General features: G+C 42.1%; 1 protein-coding gene across 2 annotated transcripts in view; it reads left to right on the top strand.

Moving 5' to 3' along the window:
• The window catches only part of wdfy4 (WDFY family member 4), a 47,992-nt gene that overhangs the window by 787 nt on the left and 27,848 nt on the right, over positions 1–19,357 (top strand). The window contains exons 2-32 of one of the 2 annotated variants that reach the window (XM_050070990.1): positions 526–783; positions 2,697–2,808; positions 3,512–3,639; positions 4,122–4,250; positions 4,382–4,571; positions 5,863–6,052; positions 6,353–6,513; positions 7,665–7,897; positions 7,982–8,121; positions 9,221–9,351; positions 9,593–9,694; positions 9,826–10,016; positions 10,969–11,699; positions 12,255–12,345; positions 12,440–12,654; positions 12,787–12,890; positions 13,026–13,254; positions 13,729–13,805; positions 13,893–14,111; positions 14,350–14,528; positions 14,633–14,864; positions 15,399–15,538; positions 15,613–15,724; positions 15,814–16,004; positions 16,106–16,258; positions 17,039–17,112; positions 17,458–17,619; positions 17,715–17,809; positions 17,917–18,013; positions 18,135–18,337; positions 19,176–19,342. In XM_050070990.1, the coding sequence (XP_049926947.1) occupies positions 526–783; positions 2,697–2,808; positions 3,512–3,639; positions 4,122–4,250; positions 4,382–4,571; positions 5,863–6,052; positions 6,353–6,513; positions 7,665–7,897; positions 7,982–8,121; positions 9,221–9,351; positions 9,593–9,694; positions 9,826–10,016; positions 10,969–11,699; positions 12,255–12,345; positions 12,440–12,654; positions 12,787–12,890; positions 13,026–13,254; positions 13,729–13,805; positions 13,893–14,111; positions 14,350–14,528; positions 14,633–14,864; positions 15,399–15,538; positions 15,613–15,724; positions 15,814–16,004; positions 16,106–16,258; positions 17,039–17,112; positions 17,458–17,619; positions 17,715–17,809; positions 17,917–18,013; positions 18,135–18,337; positions 19,176–19,342 (5,436 nt within the window). Of the gene's footprint in view, positions 1–525; positions 784–2,696; positions 2,809–3,511; positions 3,640–4,121; positions 4,251–4,381; positions 4,572–5,862; positions 6,053–6,352; positions 6,514–7,664; positions 7,898–7,981; positions 8,122–9,220; positions 9,352–9,592; positions 9,695–9,825; positions 10,017–10,968; positions 11,700–12,251; positions 12,346–12,439; positions 12,655–12,786; positions 12,891–13,025; positions 13,255–13,728; positions 13,806–13,892; positions 14,112–14,349; positions 14,529–14,632; positions 14,865–15,398; positions 15,539–15,612; positions 15,725–15,813; positions 16,005–16,105; positions 16,259–17,038; positions 17,113–17,457; positions 17,620–17,714; positions 17,810–17,916; positions 18,014–18,134; positions 18,338–19,175; positions 19,343–19,357 lie in introns of both variants that reach the window. The other variant, XM_050070989.1, reaches the window with a different exon arrangement.

Genomic DNA, 19,357 nt, shown 5'->3' with positions numbered 1-19,357 from the left:
TATGTTTTGCATATGTGCACCTCCGGTTGCCACATACTTTCACTTATAAGTGCGAGGACTGATGAGTTTCTCAAAGAGCTTCACAATTACTGTTGAGTAAGTATTGCACAGGAGAAGAGGAAGGAATACGAACAAAAGGTGTAAATCATCAGTGGTAACCTGTTGCAATGGTGAATTTACAGCTTGAAAAGCTTTTAACATTTCCTTCTGTTATGTGCTTCTGATTACTGAAAATTGGGCATGAGTTAAACTGCTCAGATCACTCACAGGGGTTGGTAACCAGTTAATAAAATGGCACATGACGGCCTGTGGTCTGCTCTTCTATCTGATGATTTCTCAATGCAGACAGTGTGCTGTGTGGCTTAACGGAGGAGGGCTTGGATAAATTTGTTTGAGGAAGTGAGGCAATCTTAGGAAATGTGATTAAACAGTATTTGGGATGTTATGTAAACTCAGAGTATCTATAAAAAGATGGAACAATCTGAGGATTTCTCACTTCTGGCTCTTTTTTTTTTTACCCTCCAGGACCAGCTTGCTAAAGGGGAAAGGATCAATAAGGAAACCGGAGAGCTGAGTGCTTCAGGGGAGTTATCTGTCTCTGTGGAGTTGAAGGTGGAGAAAGTGGAGGGCTCTTGTGGGAACCCTCAACTCTCACAAGTGCTCAGAGAACAACTCCAAGCACTGGGAGTTCATGCATGCTCGAGCCCTGACCACAGGACTGACCATGTTCCTTTGGAGCAGAGAGAGGAGCATCTCATCAAAGTCCTGCCTCTCTACATACAGGTATGGACCACTGGGACAAGAATATGTGCCGACGGTATTTATCTCTGTTCATCTTATTCATCTGTTCATCATTTTCAGACTTACATTAGCAGTTTATTAATCAGTATTTTGGTTAAAGCTTTTCTATTGTAAATATCTTCCATCAAATAAATAGAGACCATCAACTTGGGAATCATTAAAGGGATACTTTGCCGATTTTCAGCATGCTTTGTATCATAATAACGCAGGTAGTATATGTAAATGAACTATGGAACTTCCCTCCATCTTGCAGTGACCAGATCTCCCTGCTCACTTGCCAGTAAAAATGTGCCAGATGTTGAGTTTCAGGATTTTCGCTGGCTCTAAGACTGTGGCTCAAGCTACAGATTGTACTTCCTCATTTTTGTACGCCTGCCGCCACCATGGATACAAAGTGTATAGAAGTGGATCGAGAGAGAGGGGAAGACCAAACTCAAATTAAACTGCAAAACTTGGCAGTGCTAGTCAAATATAAACCACGATTCTGTTACTGTATTGCCTGTTTGTGCCCTAAAATGTTCTCATAAGCATGTTTTAGTGTGCTGTTTAGCTGAGAGTTTATGAAGAGGGAGTGGGTGCCATACTGTTTCCTGTATTGTGAAAAAACAAAGGCTGAAAAACTGAGATTAGACGGTAAAACTAAGCAGCACTGATCAAATACAGTCTGTTTCTTGGCCATTTTTTTTTTAGAAACATATTTTAGCTAACTGTTTAACTGTAATAAGAGATCGTTTGTTACCAGCCGGCTGCCATATGGCTTTTGGACGCAATATGGCAGCAGCGGGAGTGTTTATTGGTCCGTTGCGGCACAATGCATTCTGGTAATTGTAGGTTTTCTACCTCTTGAGCAAAAGGTTCCACAGCCCTTTTTCCTCTGTTTTCTGTGGTCATGTAGCACCAGTTTTAAAAGTATTACCATCTTTCTCCTGCATAGACAACCCAGCATTGTGAAAAGACCATGTTTCCAGCAGTGAATTACTTTTTTAATGGATCACGACAGGATAATTTAAAGTGGAGCCACAGTTAGAATTAATACCCATCCATGAAAAAAGGTTAAATGGATACCTCAAGACACTGTGGTTTCCAAAACTGCTTCAGACCACTTGAGTGAAACAACATGAGTCGGCAGTCAGATGTTTGGCCCTCAGCTGCATCACTGTCCTTTGAATGAATGTGTGTGTGGTTTCCTAGTAAAACAATACAGTTTGCTGAACTGTCACATGAAATACAAAAGCACTTCAGATTCGCCGCTTCGGGCATCGATTTGATTTATTGGAAGAAGAGGAATTTCTCATTCTCAGTGCCTGAATTGCATCACAGTTATGAAAGGAAAAAAACTCTGCACTATTTTGACCCGTGCACACTCAGTGTAAATTCCGTCACTGATCTGTGTGTGTGTAACGCCATTGATCGGGCTCACAGCTGCAGACGTAATCACTCTTTGGTTTGTGTGTGGTGCTGGTGTATGTATAAGCCTCATGACCAGAGATTTGAACAGAATGTAGGGCCTCACTTAAGAACAGCAAACTCAGTGAAATGCGATATCCTCTTATGGAAGTGGAAAGAGCAGACAGTATGCGCTGGCTTCTATTATTTATAGTGTAGTGAACTCAAAGCAGTATATTTTCACCTATGGTATGGTTATATTGTTTATATATAGTAAAGCAAGTATGTACTACAAGAGTATGTACAGTACATTGCAACAAATGAGCACAGCATGTTATTTTGTGCCAGTATTTCCACGCCAAAACTGTTTAAAATTCATATTACAAACACGTTCAGACACCATTTTCACTCACAAATGCCCTTTGCAGTACATCATCACATGTTTCGTTTTGTCAGTATATCACTACAGGCAGTATCTTAATCTGATGGACTCTCATCTCTGATCCCAGGTCTGTGAGGATGGTGGAAGACTCGAAGATCTGAACATGAAGGGGCTTGCAGCTCTCACCGCCGATACTGTCATCCATGACATCCATGACAGACTGACAGAAAGGCCTGCAGGTATGAACAACTGCTCATATCACTGCGAATACTGCAAAAGATATTTTTTTCCCAGGTGGTGGGACTTTCTACCTCCTCTATCTACTTCTGCATTTTCAGGGTGCTGTTCCAGTAGTTTTTAAAAATGTTACTCGTGTCAGGTTACTGAAAACAGAACACTGAAGCACATGCAATCTGTTCACAAAAATGTGGAAACAAGCAATATGTAGTTCCTTTCTTGAGGTTTGGATGCCTTGTCGGGTGTATTTATTTTTCTGGAGGTATAAAGGAGAAAGCTTTTTTTTTTTTAGGGAAGTAGATGCTTCTGGTTTTTGATGCAGCTCTGGTTTGGGTTTAGGTTTAATAAGTGGGACTTTTCTTTCTTGTTTTAAGGCTCAGTTGGTCTTTTTAGGGGTGCACCACTGTCATATTAAAATCATTTTCCAGGAACACTTGCGTAGCACATAAATTTACACATGCCAAAAAAGAAACAGAATGTAAATGAACTTCCTGAAAATAGAAATGAAACTTTCATACGAGCACTATCCGCCCTAATTCTATTTAGGGATACACTTTGCTTTCTATGTGAACTCTGGTGCACTTGACTGAGATGTGAATTAAGATTTGTATTGATTTCTGTGACAGTAAATACTGAAAAGAAGCAGCTACAGTATGTTGACAGTGTTGTTCTCTTGTTGACTTCGGCTTTTTTGTCTGTTTTCAGAGCAAGCTCGTGGCGAGGTGGTGCGGTTCTTCCAAAGGCACGATACGAAGGAGACAAACTGTGAAGCGAAACACAATAAAGGATGGCTGCTGTTAAAGTCTCTGCTGCTGCTGACAGCAGACAGCTCAGTGAGTGAGGATTAAGTTTTGAAGTCAAAGTCAAAGTTGTAAAATCGACAGCCTCTCTATATTTAATGGGAGTCACTCATTCGTGGGGAACTTACCCTTGTGTATGTGAAGTCCTTGACTGCCGTAGGATGTTGGAAAATACCACATTATATTTGTGATATTGATAATCACCAGTGGTTAGTATTGTTGACTCACAGCAAGAGGGTTCCAGGTTTGAGTTTTCATGTTCTCTCCGTGTCAGCGTGGGTTTTCTCTGCTTCTCTTTTTCTTTACTCCGGCTTCTTCCGCAGTCCAAAGACATGCAGGTTAGGTTAATTAGTGACTCTAAATTGCCCGTAGGTGTGATTGTGAGCGTGAGTGGTTGTCTGTCTCTGTGTGTCAGCCCTGTGATAGTCTGGCTGTCATAAAAAAAATGAAAATTTCTAGATTCATGTCATTTTTAAATGAAAAACACTGATGTGTTTGTGTGTGTGTGTTTGTAGGATATATTGTCCTGCATAAACCCAGGGCTCCCTGCTGCTTTGGTGAAATGTCTGTACCTGCTAGTGTGCCTTCCAGCACAAAAGGAAAACGTGGCCATAGAAGAGACCTTTCAGGAGCCACTAACGCAGGTCAGTTGAGACTATGGCCTCATTTTATGCTTTTGTTTACCCTTTTTCTCCTCGTCATCATGCAAGCTCTACTTGCCTTTTTCATTGTATTTTGGTCTCACTCTAAACTTCTTCCTTATGCTTGTTTCCAGGTGCTCCTACAGCTCTGTAGGCAGCCAGTCAATGTGGAGTGCCTGGTGGAAACTCAGGAGCTGCAGTGTCTTATCATTGGCCTCACATCACTATGGGACCAGACCAGCGCCACATGGAGACACCAGGCCTCCCGTGTCCTCAAGGCGGTCTCTGCTGTAGCAACAAGCAACACTGTCCCATGCTTGCAAGGTGAGGTAACTCAAAACTAATGGGATGAGTAACATTTCTCTGTATCTCATAGTCATTTCATTGTTCTGATTTCTAGTTAGAATAGACTATATTCCAACACATAAAGTTAAATACAACAGAAAACGGGCTGCACAGAAATTGGATGATTAGATTTTATTAGGGGAAGTTATTTCTGCAGACAGACAGACATCTTTATTCCAGTAATGGGTTGATTACACAGAGACACAGGAGCATACATTCCAGCAGAGAGACATACTGCAAGTATGTCACATGATGCCTCTTTCAGCACGGATAATTCACTTAAATGTTCCGGTACACACAAGTTTACTTTGATTTGTTCTGGACACCAAGAAATTATCAGTATTTCCAGCATGATTTTTTTATGCCTCTGTGCCAGTGACAGCTATAGCAGGAGGCATTATGTTTTTGGGTTGTTTGTCTGTTCCATTCTCGTGAATGTGATTGTCAGGTACACATTGAGGGGGTTTCTTCAAATTTGGCACAAACTTCCAATTGGACTTAACAAATAGCTCATCAGAGTTTGATGGTCAAAGGTCACTGTGGCCTCAGAAAACACATTTGTAGCCATAACTCAAGAATTCATAGACTAATTATAAAAGTTGGATAGAATTATGAAGTGATTACATTTTATAATCAAAAGGTCAAATGTCAGCTTCACTGTTCATCACAAAACACTTTCCTGGTCTCTATTCAACATTATAACTCAGGAACAGGAGGGAAAACATTTGGTCAGATACTGAAGTGGTGACATTAATCTTGATGTGTGTGAAGCATCCACGTGTTGGAATTTGTAGCTTCTTTGCAGCAACATCCACATTTGAAGCACTGTATACTGTCATGGTGACAACGTTGTGTTCCTTCCTGTTCCCCTGGTAGTCCACCACAAGCTTATTGGCTGATATTGAGTGTCAGGTGATTGTTGTTGCACCATGTGATGAAGCTCCTCTGTACTCCTCTGTAGAAATAATCTCTAAGTGAAGACAGCTGGAAATAATTAATTGTAATCATACTAACTTCCATTTCACCAAAAAATACACTTTATACATTTTATTAAATTCCTTAACCACCACCATTTACTATGAGTCCGCACACACATGGATGTAAACTGCATCTTAACTAGTTGGCGGAGGCATACAATGTTGAGGATGAGAGTGAAAAGTCTTTACAGGAGTGTTCTTGAAGCAATACTTCATTGAGAGAATACATAAAACTTTGAGTGTGCGGACACATTCTACTTCACTAACCAAGAACACTGTCTTTTCCTCATAAGGCAAGAACTGTGTGCGCATCTGCATCCAGAACCTTTTGCATATCAGTGCTGATGTCTCAGGACAGCTGCTCGCTGAGGTGGCCGTTGCTGTGTTCAGCTTCATCAGAGACACCTATCCTCTCAACCCAGCCCTCTTCGTGGAGTTTGACACCAACAACGGCTACAAGGTCTTTGAGAACATCCTGAAACGGTGAGATTAAAGGACATGAACGGAAGAAGAATCACATGAATCAAAGAGTATGCTTAGAGATGATGTACTTGATTAAAGAAATGAAAAGGCATCAAAAGAATTAGATTTTTGTCCTCATGGTCTTTTTAAGGGCAATAATAAAAAGACATTCTTTGAAATTAAGTGGAATTTAATGATGTGAATATACAGCCCCTTCAAAGGGAGTCATTATTTATCAAAATGTAATTTGTCTGCTTTTAGATCTCTGTTATTCATTTAACTTTACCTCTTTTTTGCCTCTCATCATGATACAATCACAAGCTGTGAGGACGGCATTCCTGTGGATCAGTTCCAGCCTGTGGAGGAGTTGCTAGCTCTCATTGCGTCTTTCACCCTGCTTGGCAAAACTGAGCTGAAAGTAGCTCTTTGTGTCACAAACCCCCAGCCTCCAGCCTTTAAGTTTGACCCACCACTCACCAAAGGTAGGTCAGCTCCTCACTGACCACCCCTCCCTAATTATCTCTTAACAGTTAATTGTACCATGAGGATACACTCTGAAATATCCCCTCCAAATTCATACTCCAAACTATCTAATTATGACCACATGCATGGCTCAGCAAAGATAAGTTTAGCGAGGGGAATAGGCCCCCCAAATGACCACACAGTTCATCCCTCCTTTGCACTTTTGCCCTCATATAACCTGCCCGAACCGCTCCACTCCCTTTTCCCTGATTTCCCACACACCCTGACTCCCCATTCCCCCACTGCTACCCCGCTGCAGTGCACAACACCCCTCAGGTTAACAGGAAGCTGAGGTGATTATGTCTGGGATGATGAAGTGGAGGCTTCCCCTCTAACTCTGTTAGGATGCTCCACATCCATTCACCACTGGCCTACAGCAACCAGCCATCTATCATAGATGCACACACACCTCCATCCAACACTCATAAATAGAGTGTCCATAATAAACACACACACACCCATCCAATTATACACACAGACACACACTCAGCACCCATCCATCACATCAAGGAGTAGATCTCTTTCCAGCAGAGGGACCAGGGACTGTTTTGTGCTGATCTTATTTGGTTCTGATGCAATTTTGATTAAGTGTGAAAATGAATCCTATTACTAACCAGGTATATATTTATTCACAACAAACACAAGCGTGTTTTTACTCTCACATCTAAGACCACCTCTAAATGTTTTGACAATGCAGCAAACAAACTCTATCAAGGCAGATTATGCTGCTTTTCTTTTGCCTTCATGCATGTTGTGTTGTTTGTTTTCAATCTATCTATGTACGCATAACTCGATTGGCTTATGGGATTCAGCCTCTGATCTGTGTTAAAGGTTGTTTATAATTTATTGGTTTTCCTTTTCCTATGAAATTGACTGTCTGACCTTGCTAGAGCAAAATCTGATAAATTGAGCTTTAAATTTTAAAACATCTTTTGGCTAAATTGACCTCAGGCTGATATTGTTTTGTAGTATGTCATAGACTGTTACACAAATACATTGTCTCCCAGTTCAACAAACATGCATACTATATTCTTTTCAATATGACTAATTTTAAAGGGCTGAAACTTCCTTCGACAAGTTAAGTGTACTGACACTTTTTCTCCGTCTCCAGGTTCAGCAGTTAAAAACCTGCCTGCCTTCCACCTGCTGCAGGCCTCCTTGCTGCGTTCTCAGGATTCTCTGCTGTGTTGCCAGCTTCTTCGAACCGTGCAGACGATATGGGAGAGGGATCTAGCCAATTTCTTCCTGTTGGAGTGGACTGTCCAGTCGATGGCCCAGCTGGCTGCCTGTGTGTGTTGTAAGCCAAGACCAGTCCAAAAACTGTTCTTCTCACTGCTAGAGATGGTACGTACTTTTAACGCTGACCTTGTGCAAACTTTTTCTTTGATACAACATGCATTCAAGGTCTGATTAAATGTTGTGTTACAGGTGATATTTAAGCTGAACTACATCCCCCATGAGACCTTGCGGGCACTGCTGGGTGTGCTGAAGCAGAGCTGGGCTGGGACACTAGCTGGAAGAGTGGCGGGGGTAGAGTTTGCAGTGGTGGCGCTCAAGTGTTTTCACAGGTGAGCAGGTGCAAGTTGATACACATATTACTCAGGATTGTTCAGGTTTCCTTCTCAATTCACAGCAAACTTATAAAGATACATTTTCAAGTCCCCCTCTAGATATGTTTTCAAAGTATGTGAAAATACTCTGCTGTGATTAGTATTTTGTTTGAAGTGGGTTTTCCCACATAAAGAAATTTAAAAACCCCTGAAAAGGGGCTGAAGGCAGATCCACTCTTTCTCCCTCATTGAGATATTCTGGATCTGGCCTCCACCCTGCCCAACACTGCTGCTTGCAGTAAGTTTTGCTTTCTGCTTTTTTCCATTGCTGCCTGCACCAGATTGAGTGGTGACAGAGCAGCGTACATCAAAATGTCAAGTGTTAGCATTAGAGGAAACATTAAGATTCAGCCATTCATGTTTGAGCCTCAATCAGACACAGACTCAGATGAGACACAGCCTTAATGGTTGTGAAACAAACAATAATATCTGCTATGATGGTTCACTTTTGGTAGATTGAGGAAGGAAGCTTCAGGGTTTACATCCAAAAACTGCACAATCTACCACATTTGCTGTCAAAACTTTCACTATGTGACTCTGCTCTCTGTTCCGACAGTCTTCTCTGCGCTGGAAGTTTCAAGTTGCTTTACTGTTTGTTGTATTGAAGTCTGTTCCCCTGTGGATTTGTGTTTCCTGTATTAGACAGTGATTAGCTTTTGTATTTGTGACACACCTAATTTAGTTTGCCTGGAGTACGTTTCAGTCTCAGATTTGAGGAAATTTCACCCCCTTCAGTTGAGGAATGTTAAAAACACCTCCCCAGTGACAAATTTAACAGATACAAGTCAGTAATTGTAGGGGACAGAAGCATAAGAAAAACACATTTTTGAGTGGAGGCGGTCTTTAAATAATAAGTAGTTAAAAATATGCCCTTCTCCAAATGTGGTTGGTTAATCTTATCAGATGCACACTGAACAGGTGAGACAGGATCAAGTTGGCATTTTTTTTTTTTTTTTCAAAAGTAATGACAAACGCCACAGGTGACAACTGCTAGAACAGCAGTGCTTTGTGTGTCCTCCATGTAGGCTGAATCAGGTCTATTTTCTCTGCACTGCAGGTTGACAGTGCACAGTGGCATGCTATCTGAGGTGCTGAGTGACTTGGGCCTGCTGGAGCTGCTGCTCAACGAACTTCGCCGGAGAGCTAAAATCCTCAGGAAGGCTGGAGTTGTCTCTTCCCTTCAAAAAAGTATGAACCAACATATTGATTTCCTCAACCTCTGATGTAATCATGATTATACAACTACTAAATACAGCATTGAGCAGCACATTCAGTCATGACTCAGCGCTTTAAATTTCAAAATGAGTCATTTTGAAATGAAACTGTTGCAGACCTTTGTGCTTTGGGCCTGCAAGTATAGATCAGAAGCCAAATTTCAATCTTGTACCTTTACTCTGTAATTTGCATCTTAAGTTGTCGTGCTCCTTAGATCCCCAGCAGCTGCCAAGTGTGGAGGACAGTGAAAGACTGCTCACTACCTGTATGCTTCAAGTTGTGTCGACCCTAACTTTGCGTTCAATTAAAAACACAGGTATACACATTCACTTCTTTTCATGTCAGTTTTTTAAAATTGAATTTCTTACTCTTTCACCAACTGCAGTCTTTATTTGTTTAAGGCTATAAACTGCTGTTTTACACCTCATTGTTGCACGTGTGTTACAGTTTCAGTGCGAGACCTTGGTATGGTTCCCTACATAAAAATCTTCTTGGATGAGGATCAGTATCGAGGTCCCACTCTGAGCATTTTGGAGCAGCTAGCTGAAATTAATCCTGAGGAGTTTATGAGCACCGCCATAGGAGCCCTCTGCTCCTCTACACAGCAGGAACTTGGTTTGAAGCGGGATCTTTTGCAGGTACTTAGATTTTACACGCTCCCACAGGCACAGACAACAGCACACACACACAGATGCAGAAACACTCTGATACGCGGTGATATCAGCCGAAGAAAACGTAGCCTCCACTCTCCATCAAATCATAACAAATTGTAATGCACTTAAAACATAATAAGCTAGTGAATTTATTTTCTTAGCATGTGGGACCCTGATTACATTATAGACAAATGCAGATTGATTTGCTAAAACAGGTTTAGCTGTTAACTCTGGACCGATTCGATTAGGCCAGCAGCCTTGTGCTGTGGCACTCTGAAGATTACCACCTCTATCAGATCAGTGAATGGGACAGAGATCTGATTAAGTCTAACTAAGTTACACACCCACTGTATGTGTCCGTTTTTATAGATGGCAGCGAGAGGAGCACTTACTTGCAGATATTGTGTGTGTTCAGTGTGCGTGTACACTTGTGATTGTTTGTGAATGCATGCAGAAGCTTTGTGTGTGTGTGTGGGTGTGTGTGTGTGCACGTGCAAGTGTGTGTGTTCTTTGTACTAACATGGTTAAAGCAGGTGGCAATCAGATTGGGTACGACCTGGGTTGGCAAGTGTTAAGAGCCATTGTGATTACTCCAGTTTCAGTTAATCACATTTCCCTCTGCGTTCTGCCTCACACATTACCTACCTGATGGATTAGGTCTCCAAATTGAATAAAGTTAATGTGATTTTGTTCACCTCCAAAAACTAGTTACCAGAAATGATTTATGATATATCTATACGTTTCATCTATTTTTCATGACATTGTTTTAATTGACTAGGGAGATGCTTTTAAACACTGCGACTCCGAGCAAAGCTCAGTGTCTATCAAAATATAATCTTACGAAGAATCTGCTTTGTCACATGTGTGATTAGACTTACATGTGTTCGATGATTCCACATGCTTACTGTCTGTCTGACCTCTCACTTCTACATTTCAGTCCATGTTGAAGGTGCTGGAGAGCCCCAACAGCTGGGACGCCTTCAGGAGAGCAGGAGGCTTCACAGGGCTGCTGTCTCTGGTGATCGACATGGAGGGAGCTCTGTCTGACCCTCCTCAGGGAGAAGTATGGAAGTCCCTGGGGCACCAACCACTGCTGGACCTCCTCCTCCTCACTCTCCACATTCTGGCCTTGGCTGTGCATCTTCACACAGTAAATGCACACCATTTTGAGACTGGTGGTTTTTATGAAAGGCTGGCAGAGGCTCTGCTCCAGCTGGGCTGTTTCCACACAGAAGGCCCAGAGACGGACAGGTTCGATGGAGAGGAGGGCTCCTGTCTCAAGACCGCAGAGGACAGCCAGTCTCCTGGGAAGACTTTCCACCAGTTTGTTGAGCTAGCAGAGGCCCCTAAAGCACCCTCCTCTCCCTTCACCACGTCACAACCCAATCTGCCTGTCACTCTTCGGACTTGTATAAGGCTGCTCTCCTATCTCGACCAGTTTGCCACAGGGACCTACTCTTCTTTGGAGTTAAACTTAGGACAAGAACCCGAGGATGGGTGTGACAGAGATAAAGAGAAACTAAATGGACCAGCAGGGCATGGAGGAGTGTATTCAGGGTCCTCTGCTGTCCACTTGGGATCAGGTCCGCAGTCTCTGGAGGACACACCGGGAAGATCCAGAACCACAGCACCCAGTATTTCCACAGTCTGTTCAGAGTCTCAGTACAGGTGGATATTTCTAAACACTTCGAGGTGGTGGAAACCATATTCCTATCAGAAGAATTTCCTCTCCATTCATATCTTTTTCCCCACAATGTGTTTATTGATTTTTTTAAAGAGACCAGATGGACAACACAATAACATTTGGTCAATGATACAAAACCAGGACTAAGGACATAAAAGTAATTAATAAAATATAGAAATATATTATATATTGGTCATTTAGGAATATTTGGGGAGTCCAGCTCTTGTATGTACTCAAAAAGAGGGGTCCCATAGCTTGCAAAATGTTTTCAGGGAGCCCTGTATCATGCATTTAATTCTTTCCAGTTTGACAAAATTAAGTACTTCCCTTAATTTATATAGTATGTGAAGCAGGATTTGGAGATTTCCACTTAAACAATTCCAAGCGTCCGGCCCACAGGGTGCAAATGTCTGCCTCTAGGCACAAGAGTGGTACTGTGTGTGGAGTTACTGCATTCATATCTAAACTGTGGTGAATGAATGGGGTCTATATTTGATCTCCAAAGTATATGTTTTTGTTTTTCCCTTTGCTTACAGTAGGTTCACCAGCGACCATAGTATTCTTCATCCAGGAGCAATCCGCGTTATTATGACTCTCCTTCCATCTGTGTTTACTCCCAAGGACCCACAGGTACCTTTCTATGCTGAACATGTTACACTCCCTACTGTTACACAGTAGTTAATACATGAGTGATATGAGACACATTTCTTTCCCTTTTTTCCAGCTCTCTATGGAGGTCCAGTTCTCACTGGCGCACCACATCCAGGCCATGGTTAAATCTGAGCGAAACCGCCAGATAGTGTGCGAGGGAGGGCTGGTCTCTACACTCCTAGCCCACTGTCGGAGCATGTTAATGGCTCCAAACCACCCGTTACATCTACCTGTTACTCGTATCCTGGAGAAGCTCTCCTCGCAGGCCATCTCACACTCGGATTTCAGGTAAAACATACTCAGTCTTTGAGGTTCACGTGCGTTTCTTTATTGCACTGAAGATGAAAAGACTTTTAACTTTAAATATTTGTGCTACAATTTTTCTGTTCTGTGTTTTTTTTTACTTTTTTCCCCTCTCAGAGCATTCCTGTGTTTAGGGGACCCGCTCATGTGCTTGGCAGAGAAGACAGCCATGCAGTCACAACTAGAATGTCCCCCTCTGATCAAAGCTCCTGTTTCAAATGGTATGGACTTTTAGTATTGTTTTTATATTTGTTCTTTACTGATGCTTGTTAGTTTCAGTCCTCTTGAGGTTTAATTTGGTCTTTCAGACATGAACGAGGTCACACATTGGATTTTGGTTGTGTTGTCTACACCAGGTCACAGTACAGAGACAGATGCCTCATCGGGATCTTCGGTAAAGACACTGAAGCGGACCTTCAGCTTGTTACAGTCTTCGGCTCACAGTGAATCCTCAGTTGGTATAGCAATACCTGTCCACCAGATCATCAGTCTGGTTTCCATGACATCACCACGCACTTTCAGGCCGCACATAGTCTCTTCTTCGCCAGCCTTTGTAGAGTTCGACATGAGTGAGAGTGGATATGGGTGAGTCCTTGTTTTCCTGGGTCTCTGTGTAGCCCTGCAGTATCAAGACTAGACGAGATGGAACTTAATTATGTAACATATAGGACTGCAACTAAGGATTATTTTCATTGTCGGTTACACAGTCGATTATTTTTTCCAATTAGTTGATAGTTGTTTGATTTATAAAATGTCAGAAAAAGGTGAAAATGTGTGTTTCCTAAGCTCAAGATGACGTCCTCAAATGTCTTGTTTCATCCAAAACCTTAATATATTCAGTTTACTTTCATAGAGGAGTAAAGAAACAGAAAACTGTCACATTTAAGAAGCTGGAATCAGAGATTTTTGACCTTTTCTCTTAAAAATTTCCTCAAACCGACGAATCGATCATCAATTTAGTTGGCAATTAGTTTAAAAGTTGTCAACTAATGGGTTAATCGTTGCAACTTTAATACTGTTTGTGCTGCAGAAATGATGATGTGACGATATGCTTTGCAGCTGCCTGTTCCTGCCGTCTCTGGCCACGGTGAAAGGAGTCACCGCTGATTCAGTCGCAACAGGTGGAATCGGAGGAGGTAAACGATGAGTTTAGATATTTGATGCTCACACATTTGTAAATAAAGCTGAATAAAATATCTCATCATCTCTATCTCATGTTCTAGACTGCCGGGGTTTCCCCCCTACAGCTGGTCTCTCATTTTCCTGCTGGTTCCAGATCAACCGGTTCAGCTCAGCCTGTGATTCCCACCCAATCCGTCTACTGTCAGTGGTCCGCCACATGTCCCGGACTGAACAACAATACATCTGTCTGTCTGTTACCTTATCAGCATATGATGGCTGTCTGGTCATCTCCACAGAGGAGGAAGCATTTACGTACCTGGGTGAGAGCAATAAAAGTTTGGTCAATATTTGCCCTTTGTGAACTTTACATACAATGACTGGCAGAACTGGTTGAAGACAGTGGGTGAGTTTGTTTAGCCAAGTAGTTTTCTTTCTAGCTGTCAAAAGTGTCAGCTACTTCTTATCAGTTGTGTTTAAAGTGCGACTGCACAAAGCATTACACCAAGAGTTTATACTGCAGAGAGTGACTGGATGTTTTCCTCCATGTTTGTTAAACAGATATGATGGAGCCAGAAGTGTGCACTCCTACTTCTTTAGCCACATCACTGAGATTCCGCTGCTCCAGCATGCTGGTCCCGGGTCAGTGGCACCACCTGGCTGTGGTCATGGCCAAGGACGTGAAGAAGAGCTGTCTGGCTTCAGCCTACTTCAACGGCAAGGCAGTGGGGACAGGAAAGGTATGACAGGAGGAGGGAAACTGAGGAGTTGATGATAAATAGGATTTTAAGTCTAATGTGGCGTTTATGTATTCATGCATCATAGCCTCTGCATTCTCTGTCAGATGAAGTACATTCAGCCGTTCCCTGGTCAGTACGTCTCCATGGACCCTGCAGCTGTGATCGATGTGTACGGTCTGATAGGAACACCGCCTCTCTGGAAGGAACACGCTGCTCTAGTGTGGCGAGTGGGTCCATCGTACCTGTTTGAGGAAGCTTTGAGCCATGAAGCTGTGGGTGTCATATACACACAAGGCACCGCCTACCAGGGCAACTTCCTGGCTCTGTGCAACACAGGTGAGTCAAGATCTTGTGCAAGAATTCCACAGAATTTCTACAGTATGTATTTCGTTTACTTACAGTAAGTCATCCTGGATAAGAGCACACATGCCCAATCTGTAAATATATTTTGTCATGGTTTGAGTATGACCCAAGAATGAGGTTGTTTCTAGATGTCTTGGAATGTAGCTTTGATCAGTCAGTGTTTTGGTTAGCTTTTTCTTCTGTCATTTTGTCCTCCCAACATGCCATGGCATGCAGTAAATCGTATTGTCACGGAGCTCATGCATGCATGCATGATTTTCTCTGCAAAACAGGAAATTTGCTTTGATACAGGGGACTTTATATACTGATGCAGAACAACTATGCTTATGTGTTATGTGAGGTCAGTGTTGACAGAAATATTTTGTAATTAATACACCAATTACTTGCAGTTTTCTTAATAGATAGTGATGATTATGGTTGAACATTACATTTGACTTTTGTAAGGCAGTTCTGCTTTACCTACTTGCATTGTCTCACCTCTCTGTTTGTGTCCCGGTCATGATCCAGACGCTGAGTCTGTCCCTCTCAGGCTGGTTCCTGAGGAGAGGATCTCATTTGGCATCAACCCAGCAATTTCTACACTAACAACTGTGGTGCAGATAAGAGGGGATTACAATGAGGTGGACTGCAGACTGATTGCTAAAGAGGTAAGAGCAGTCTATGCTGAACCTATGTGTTTGTTGTTTTGATACAGAGTAGCAATCCTTGTGTGTAATTACAGATGGGGATAACATCTCGGGATCAATTCACCCCTGTGTTCTTGGCTCGAAACATCAGCCAGCACCTGAGTGGTACGGCTCGCACCATAGGAGCAGCCCTGGTTGGACATTTTGGTGAATAAAGTATTATTTTTACATAGTTTTTGTGCTTTAGTCGATTCTTGCAGGCACATTTGGTAAGCTCATGGCTCTTGTCCTGTAAGGTGTGCGTACATTCACCCCCAGAAGTGCATCCAATGGTTTCCTGTACGTCGGTGGGCCTGCAGTTGTTCTCAGTTTAGTTGCAATGGCGCCAGATGATAGCTCTCTGTATGCAGCTGTCAAAGTTCTTCTCTCTGTGCTGGAGACCAACTCTGCCATGCAGCAGGAAATGAACCGCATCAACGGATACAAGGTGTGTTTGACCTTGTAAAATCACTAGAGTTGCTACACAAACATCAAAATCTGCTGCCTTACTGTTGTGACCTGTCCTTATATAATTTGCTCTCCTTGTAGCTGCTAGCTTTTCTGCTGAAGATGAAGCACAATCTGGTCAGCTCCAGAACCTTTCAGTTGGTTCTGTATCTGTCGAAGTCAGTGGAGCTGTGCTGCGGGTCGGGTTGCCTACAGAACACACCGGCTTTTCAGGCCCTGCTGTGTGACCTGGAGGTAAACATCCAAATTGTAGCATAGAAATTCAGTAGATCATTTTTTTTGTCCACCTGGTATTTATTTGGAAAGTTTTTAAAAGAATACATCACACAAAAACATTAACGTTTGTATGTTAATTACCTACCCTGTTGAAATGATAAAGAAAACTTTTTTCACATGACTCTGGTGAACGAAGAATCCAACAACAAAGAAAATTCATGACAAGTTGAAGTCACGAAAACAATAGAACTATATCAAAACATACATTTACACTACAAATCTTACATAACTTGTTCAATATAATCCAAGCCTCATTTACACAGTCGTATGCTCAGTACTTCCCAAACACGTGTTTTCACTACAACATTACTATTTAAAACACTTCCACATAATCAATCTGATGCAGAGATGAGAGTGTGCCTGCACTGTTTATGCTCAAGTTTTTTAAATACTCATACTTTTTTTTTAAATTAATGTGTTTGGGAAGCACTGAGCATACAACTAGATAAATCGGACTTGGATTAAACTGCACGAGTTGTGTGAGAACTTGTGAACAGATGTTTTGATATTGTTTTACTGCTGTTGAACGCGGCCCTCAATGACTTCAATTCATCAAGATTTTACTCAGTTTGTGGATTCTTTGTTCACCATGGAAGAATGTGAGAAAAGTTTTCTTTAGAAATTCAGCGTAACGCGGGGTGAGTAATTGATACACAACGATCCTTTGTGAGCTAAAGTATTTCTTGAAGTGTATCTGGAGGCAAATTGTAAACATTGTGTTGCTCTCTGTGTTTTCAGGTGTGGCAGAACACATCAGACAATCTGGACCTTTCAGTTCTGAACCACTTTGCTGAAATCCTGACCTCCTCAAGGTAATTTCCACAGCTATCAGCGTGTGACCAGACATGTTGTTTTAATCCAATTCATTATTAACTCACATGGCCAATGAGTGAGATTACACAACAAAGGGGGTCTTGTTCAGGACTGACAACAGACTTTATCGGCTGCTCTGTCAACATCTGCAGCAGCCTGTCATCAATATCACAGAAGTGTACGACTGAAATAGTCGAGGGAGTGTTCAAGAGAATCAGTCACAGAGGCTGAAGAGAAGAGCATGACTGAACGTGTGCATGGATTGTTGAATTAGATTTTCTGTCCGTGGGAACAGATTGTGATTGATATTAATGCTCTCTCTGTTTCTCTCTCTGTGTTCTCAGCAGTGACAGCAGGAATGCAGCGGCCATGCACAGTATGGGCCTGCTACCAAAGCTGCTGTTTGAGCTTTCTGATCCTGTGGTGACTGTTCAGAAGGTTAAAATCATTGCTTGTGTCATCACATCGCTCCTAAAAGCTCAGTTCACCCCTCTGGACATAAGCAGGTACAGTCATGGAGTATAGTTTCCACATAGATATATGACATCAGTTAAGTTTTTAGGAATGCTTTTAGGAAAAATATGTCCTTTTATTTGGTCAGACTTGGGCTGTTCCTGGTCTACACACTCCCTCCTCTCAGTGACATGAAAGAAGGCAGTGAGACATTTGACAGTGATCTTTCACAGGATACGCCAGGTACACCATTTAACACACAGCCATATCTTTTACAGCACATGACATGTCTCATGAATGACACGAGTTGTTACCCGCGCTGACCCACAGTTGTCTTATCTGCTCTGTAGCTCAGAGCTCTGATCCAGCCAGCCTCATCTGGATCCGCAACCAGCTGTTGCTCTCTGTTTGCGAAATCCTCGACTCAGACAGCCTTCTAATAAACGAGTGAGTGGCATCTGTTACTACTTAGCTGAACCAAAACTGGAATGAAAACATATTTCCACAGTATTTCATGTGCCATAACTAGTTTACTAAATAAGTCTGTCATGTTCTTATTCCCCACTAGTGGGCAGAAGGCCATATTCGATGCCCTGGGCAGTGACTGGTTCCTGCTCTTCCTTCAGCCCCACCTTCACCCCTCCACCTTGAGACTGGGTCTCATCCTGCTCACACACTTTCTGTCGAGTCCCAGTCAGCAGCGCAGCTTCAGAGAGGGGGTAATCCCAGTGACACTCATAGAGGGCATGGAGGAGCCATTTGCTGTCTTGGGTACATTAAGTTGAATATTTTCACAAATTGGAACAAGGATTTAATTCAATGTAGTTATTTTGCCTGTTTCATTGACATTATATTGGGATTATATGAAGTTATTTTGATACACAGATGTAATGTGAACATTTATTAGGCCAGATAAAGTGATTATATAAGTGATTAAGTACTTTTTAATTTTTAGGAAATATTTGGTTTTTGTTTGACATCTACATGCAGTTTAGTGCAATGAAAAACAGTTAGCAGTTAACATCATGATTTGCATACATAAACTTGTTCATGACTGAAATTAAAATGATAGTTTTAGTGATGTGATACTGATATTAGACATATTGAACATTTTAAAATTACAGTTATTTAAGATTAAAAGTAATAATCTTGAATATTTTGATTAAAATAAACGTCTGTCGCCGAATTAGGTAACACAATGGTGACTGAGCCGATGGTCCACTTATGAATGCCCTTACATTTACAGTAATACACACTGGCTGTCTGGGGCAACATTCCTGGGAAAAATCACAAGCAGTGCACAGTCATTAATAATCCACTCTCTCACACATGCACACACACACCCTATCTATGCTGTGGTAACTCTTTCATCTCGCCAGCTGCAGGTCTCATAAAACGAGCTGATAGAAATAAATTCACCAGCCTGGTTTCCAGCCTTTTAGTCTGCCGACAATCACGCAGTGAAATTTCCGCTTATCGCCATAGGTGCTGCCAAAGAGAATGAAATGGAGATCTTCAAGATTATAACTTAAAAGTTATTAGGATATTACGAGTCTTTTACTTTCATCTAAAATCATCCTCTCTTTTTGATTTCTTACCTCCTCATCAGACAACCTTCGAGCCCATTCCTGGTCTTACGAGTGCCTCAGCACCACGTGTCCAGGCTTTGATGTTCTGCAGGGGCTGCTGATCAAACACACTCACCTGCCTCAGGTATTTGAAGCCGTGGCTGCTCTGCTGCTGGAGAAGAAGGCCAGTTACTCTGCAAAGGGAAAGGTGGGTGATTATTCA

Source organism: Epinephelus moara, chromosome 19 (assembly GCF_006386435.1).
Source record: "Epinephelus moara isolate mb chromosome 19, YSFRI_EMoa_1.0, whole genome shotgun sequence".
NCBI classification, from domain to species: domain Eukaryota; kingdom Metazoa; phylum Chordata; class Actinopteri; order Perciformes; family Serranidae; genus Epinephelus; species Epinephelus moara.
Note: the sequence above shows the minus strand (reverse complement) of the source record. Positions and strands in the feature narration are given on the sequence as shown.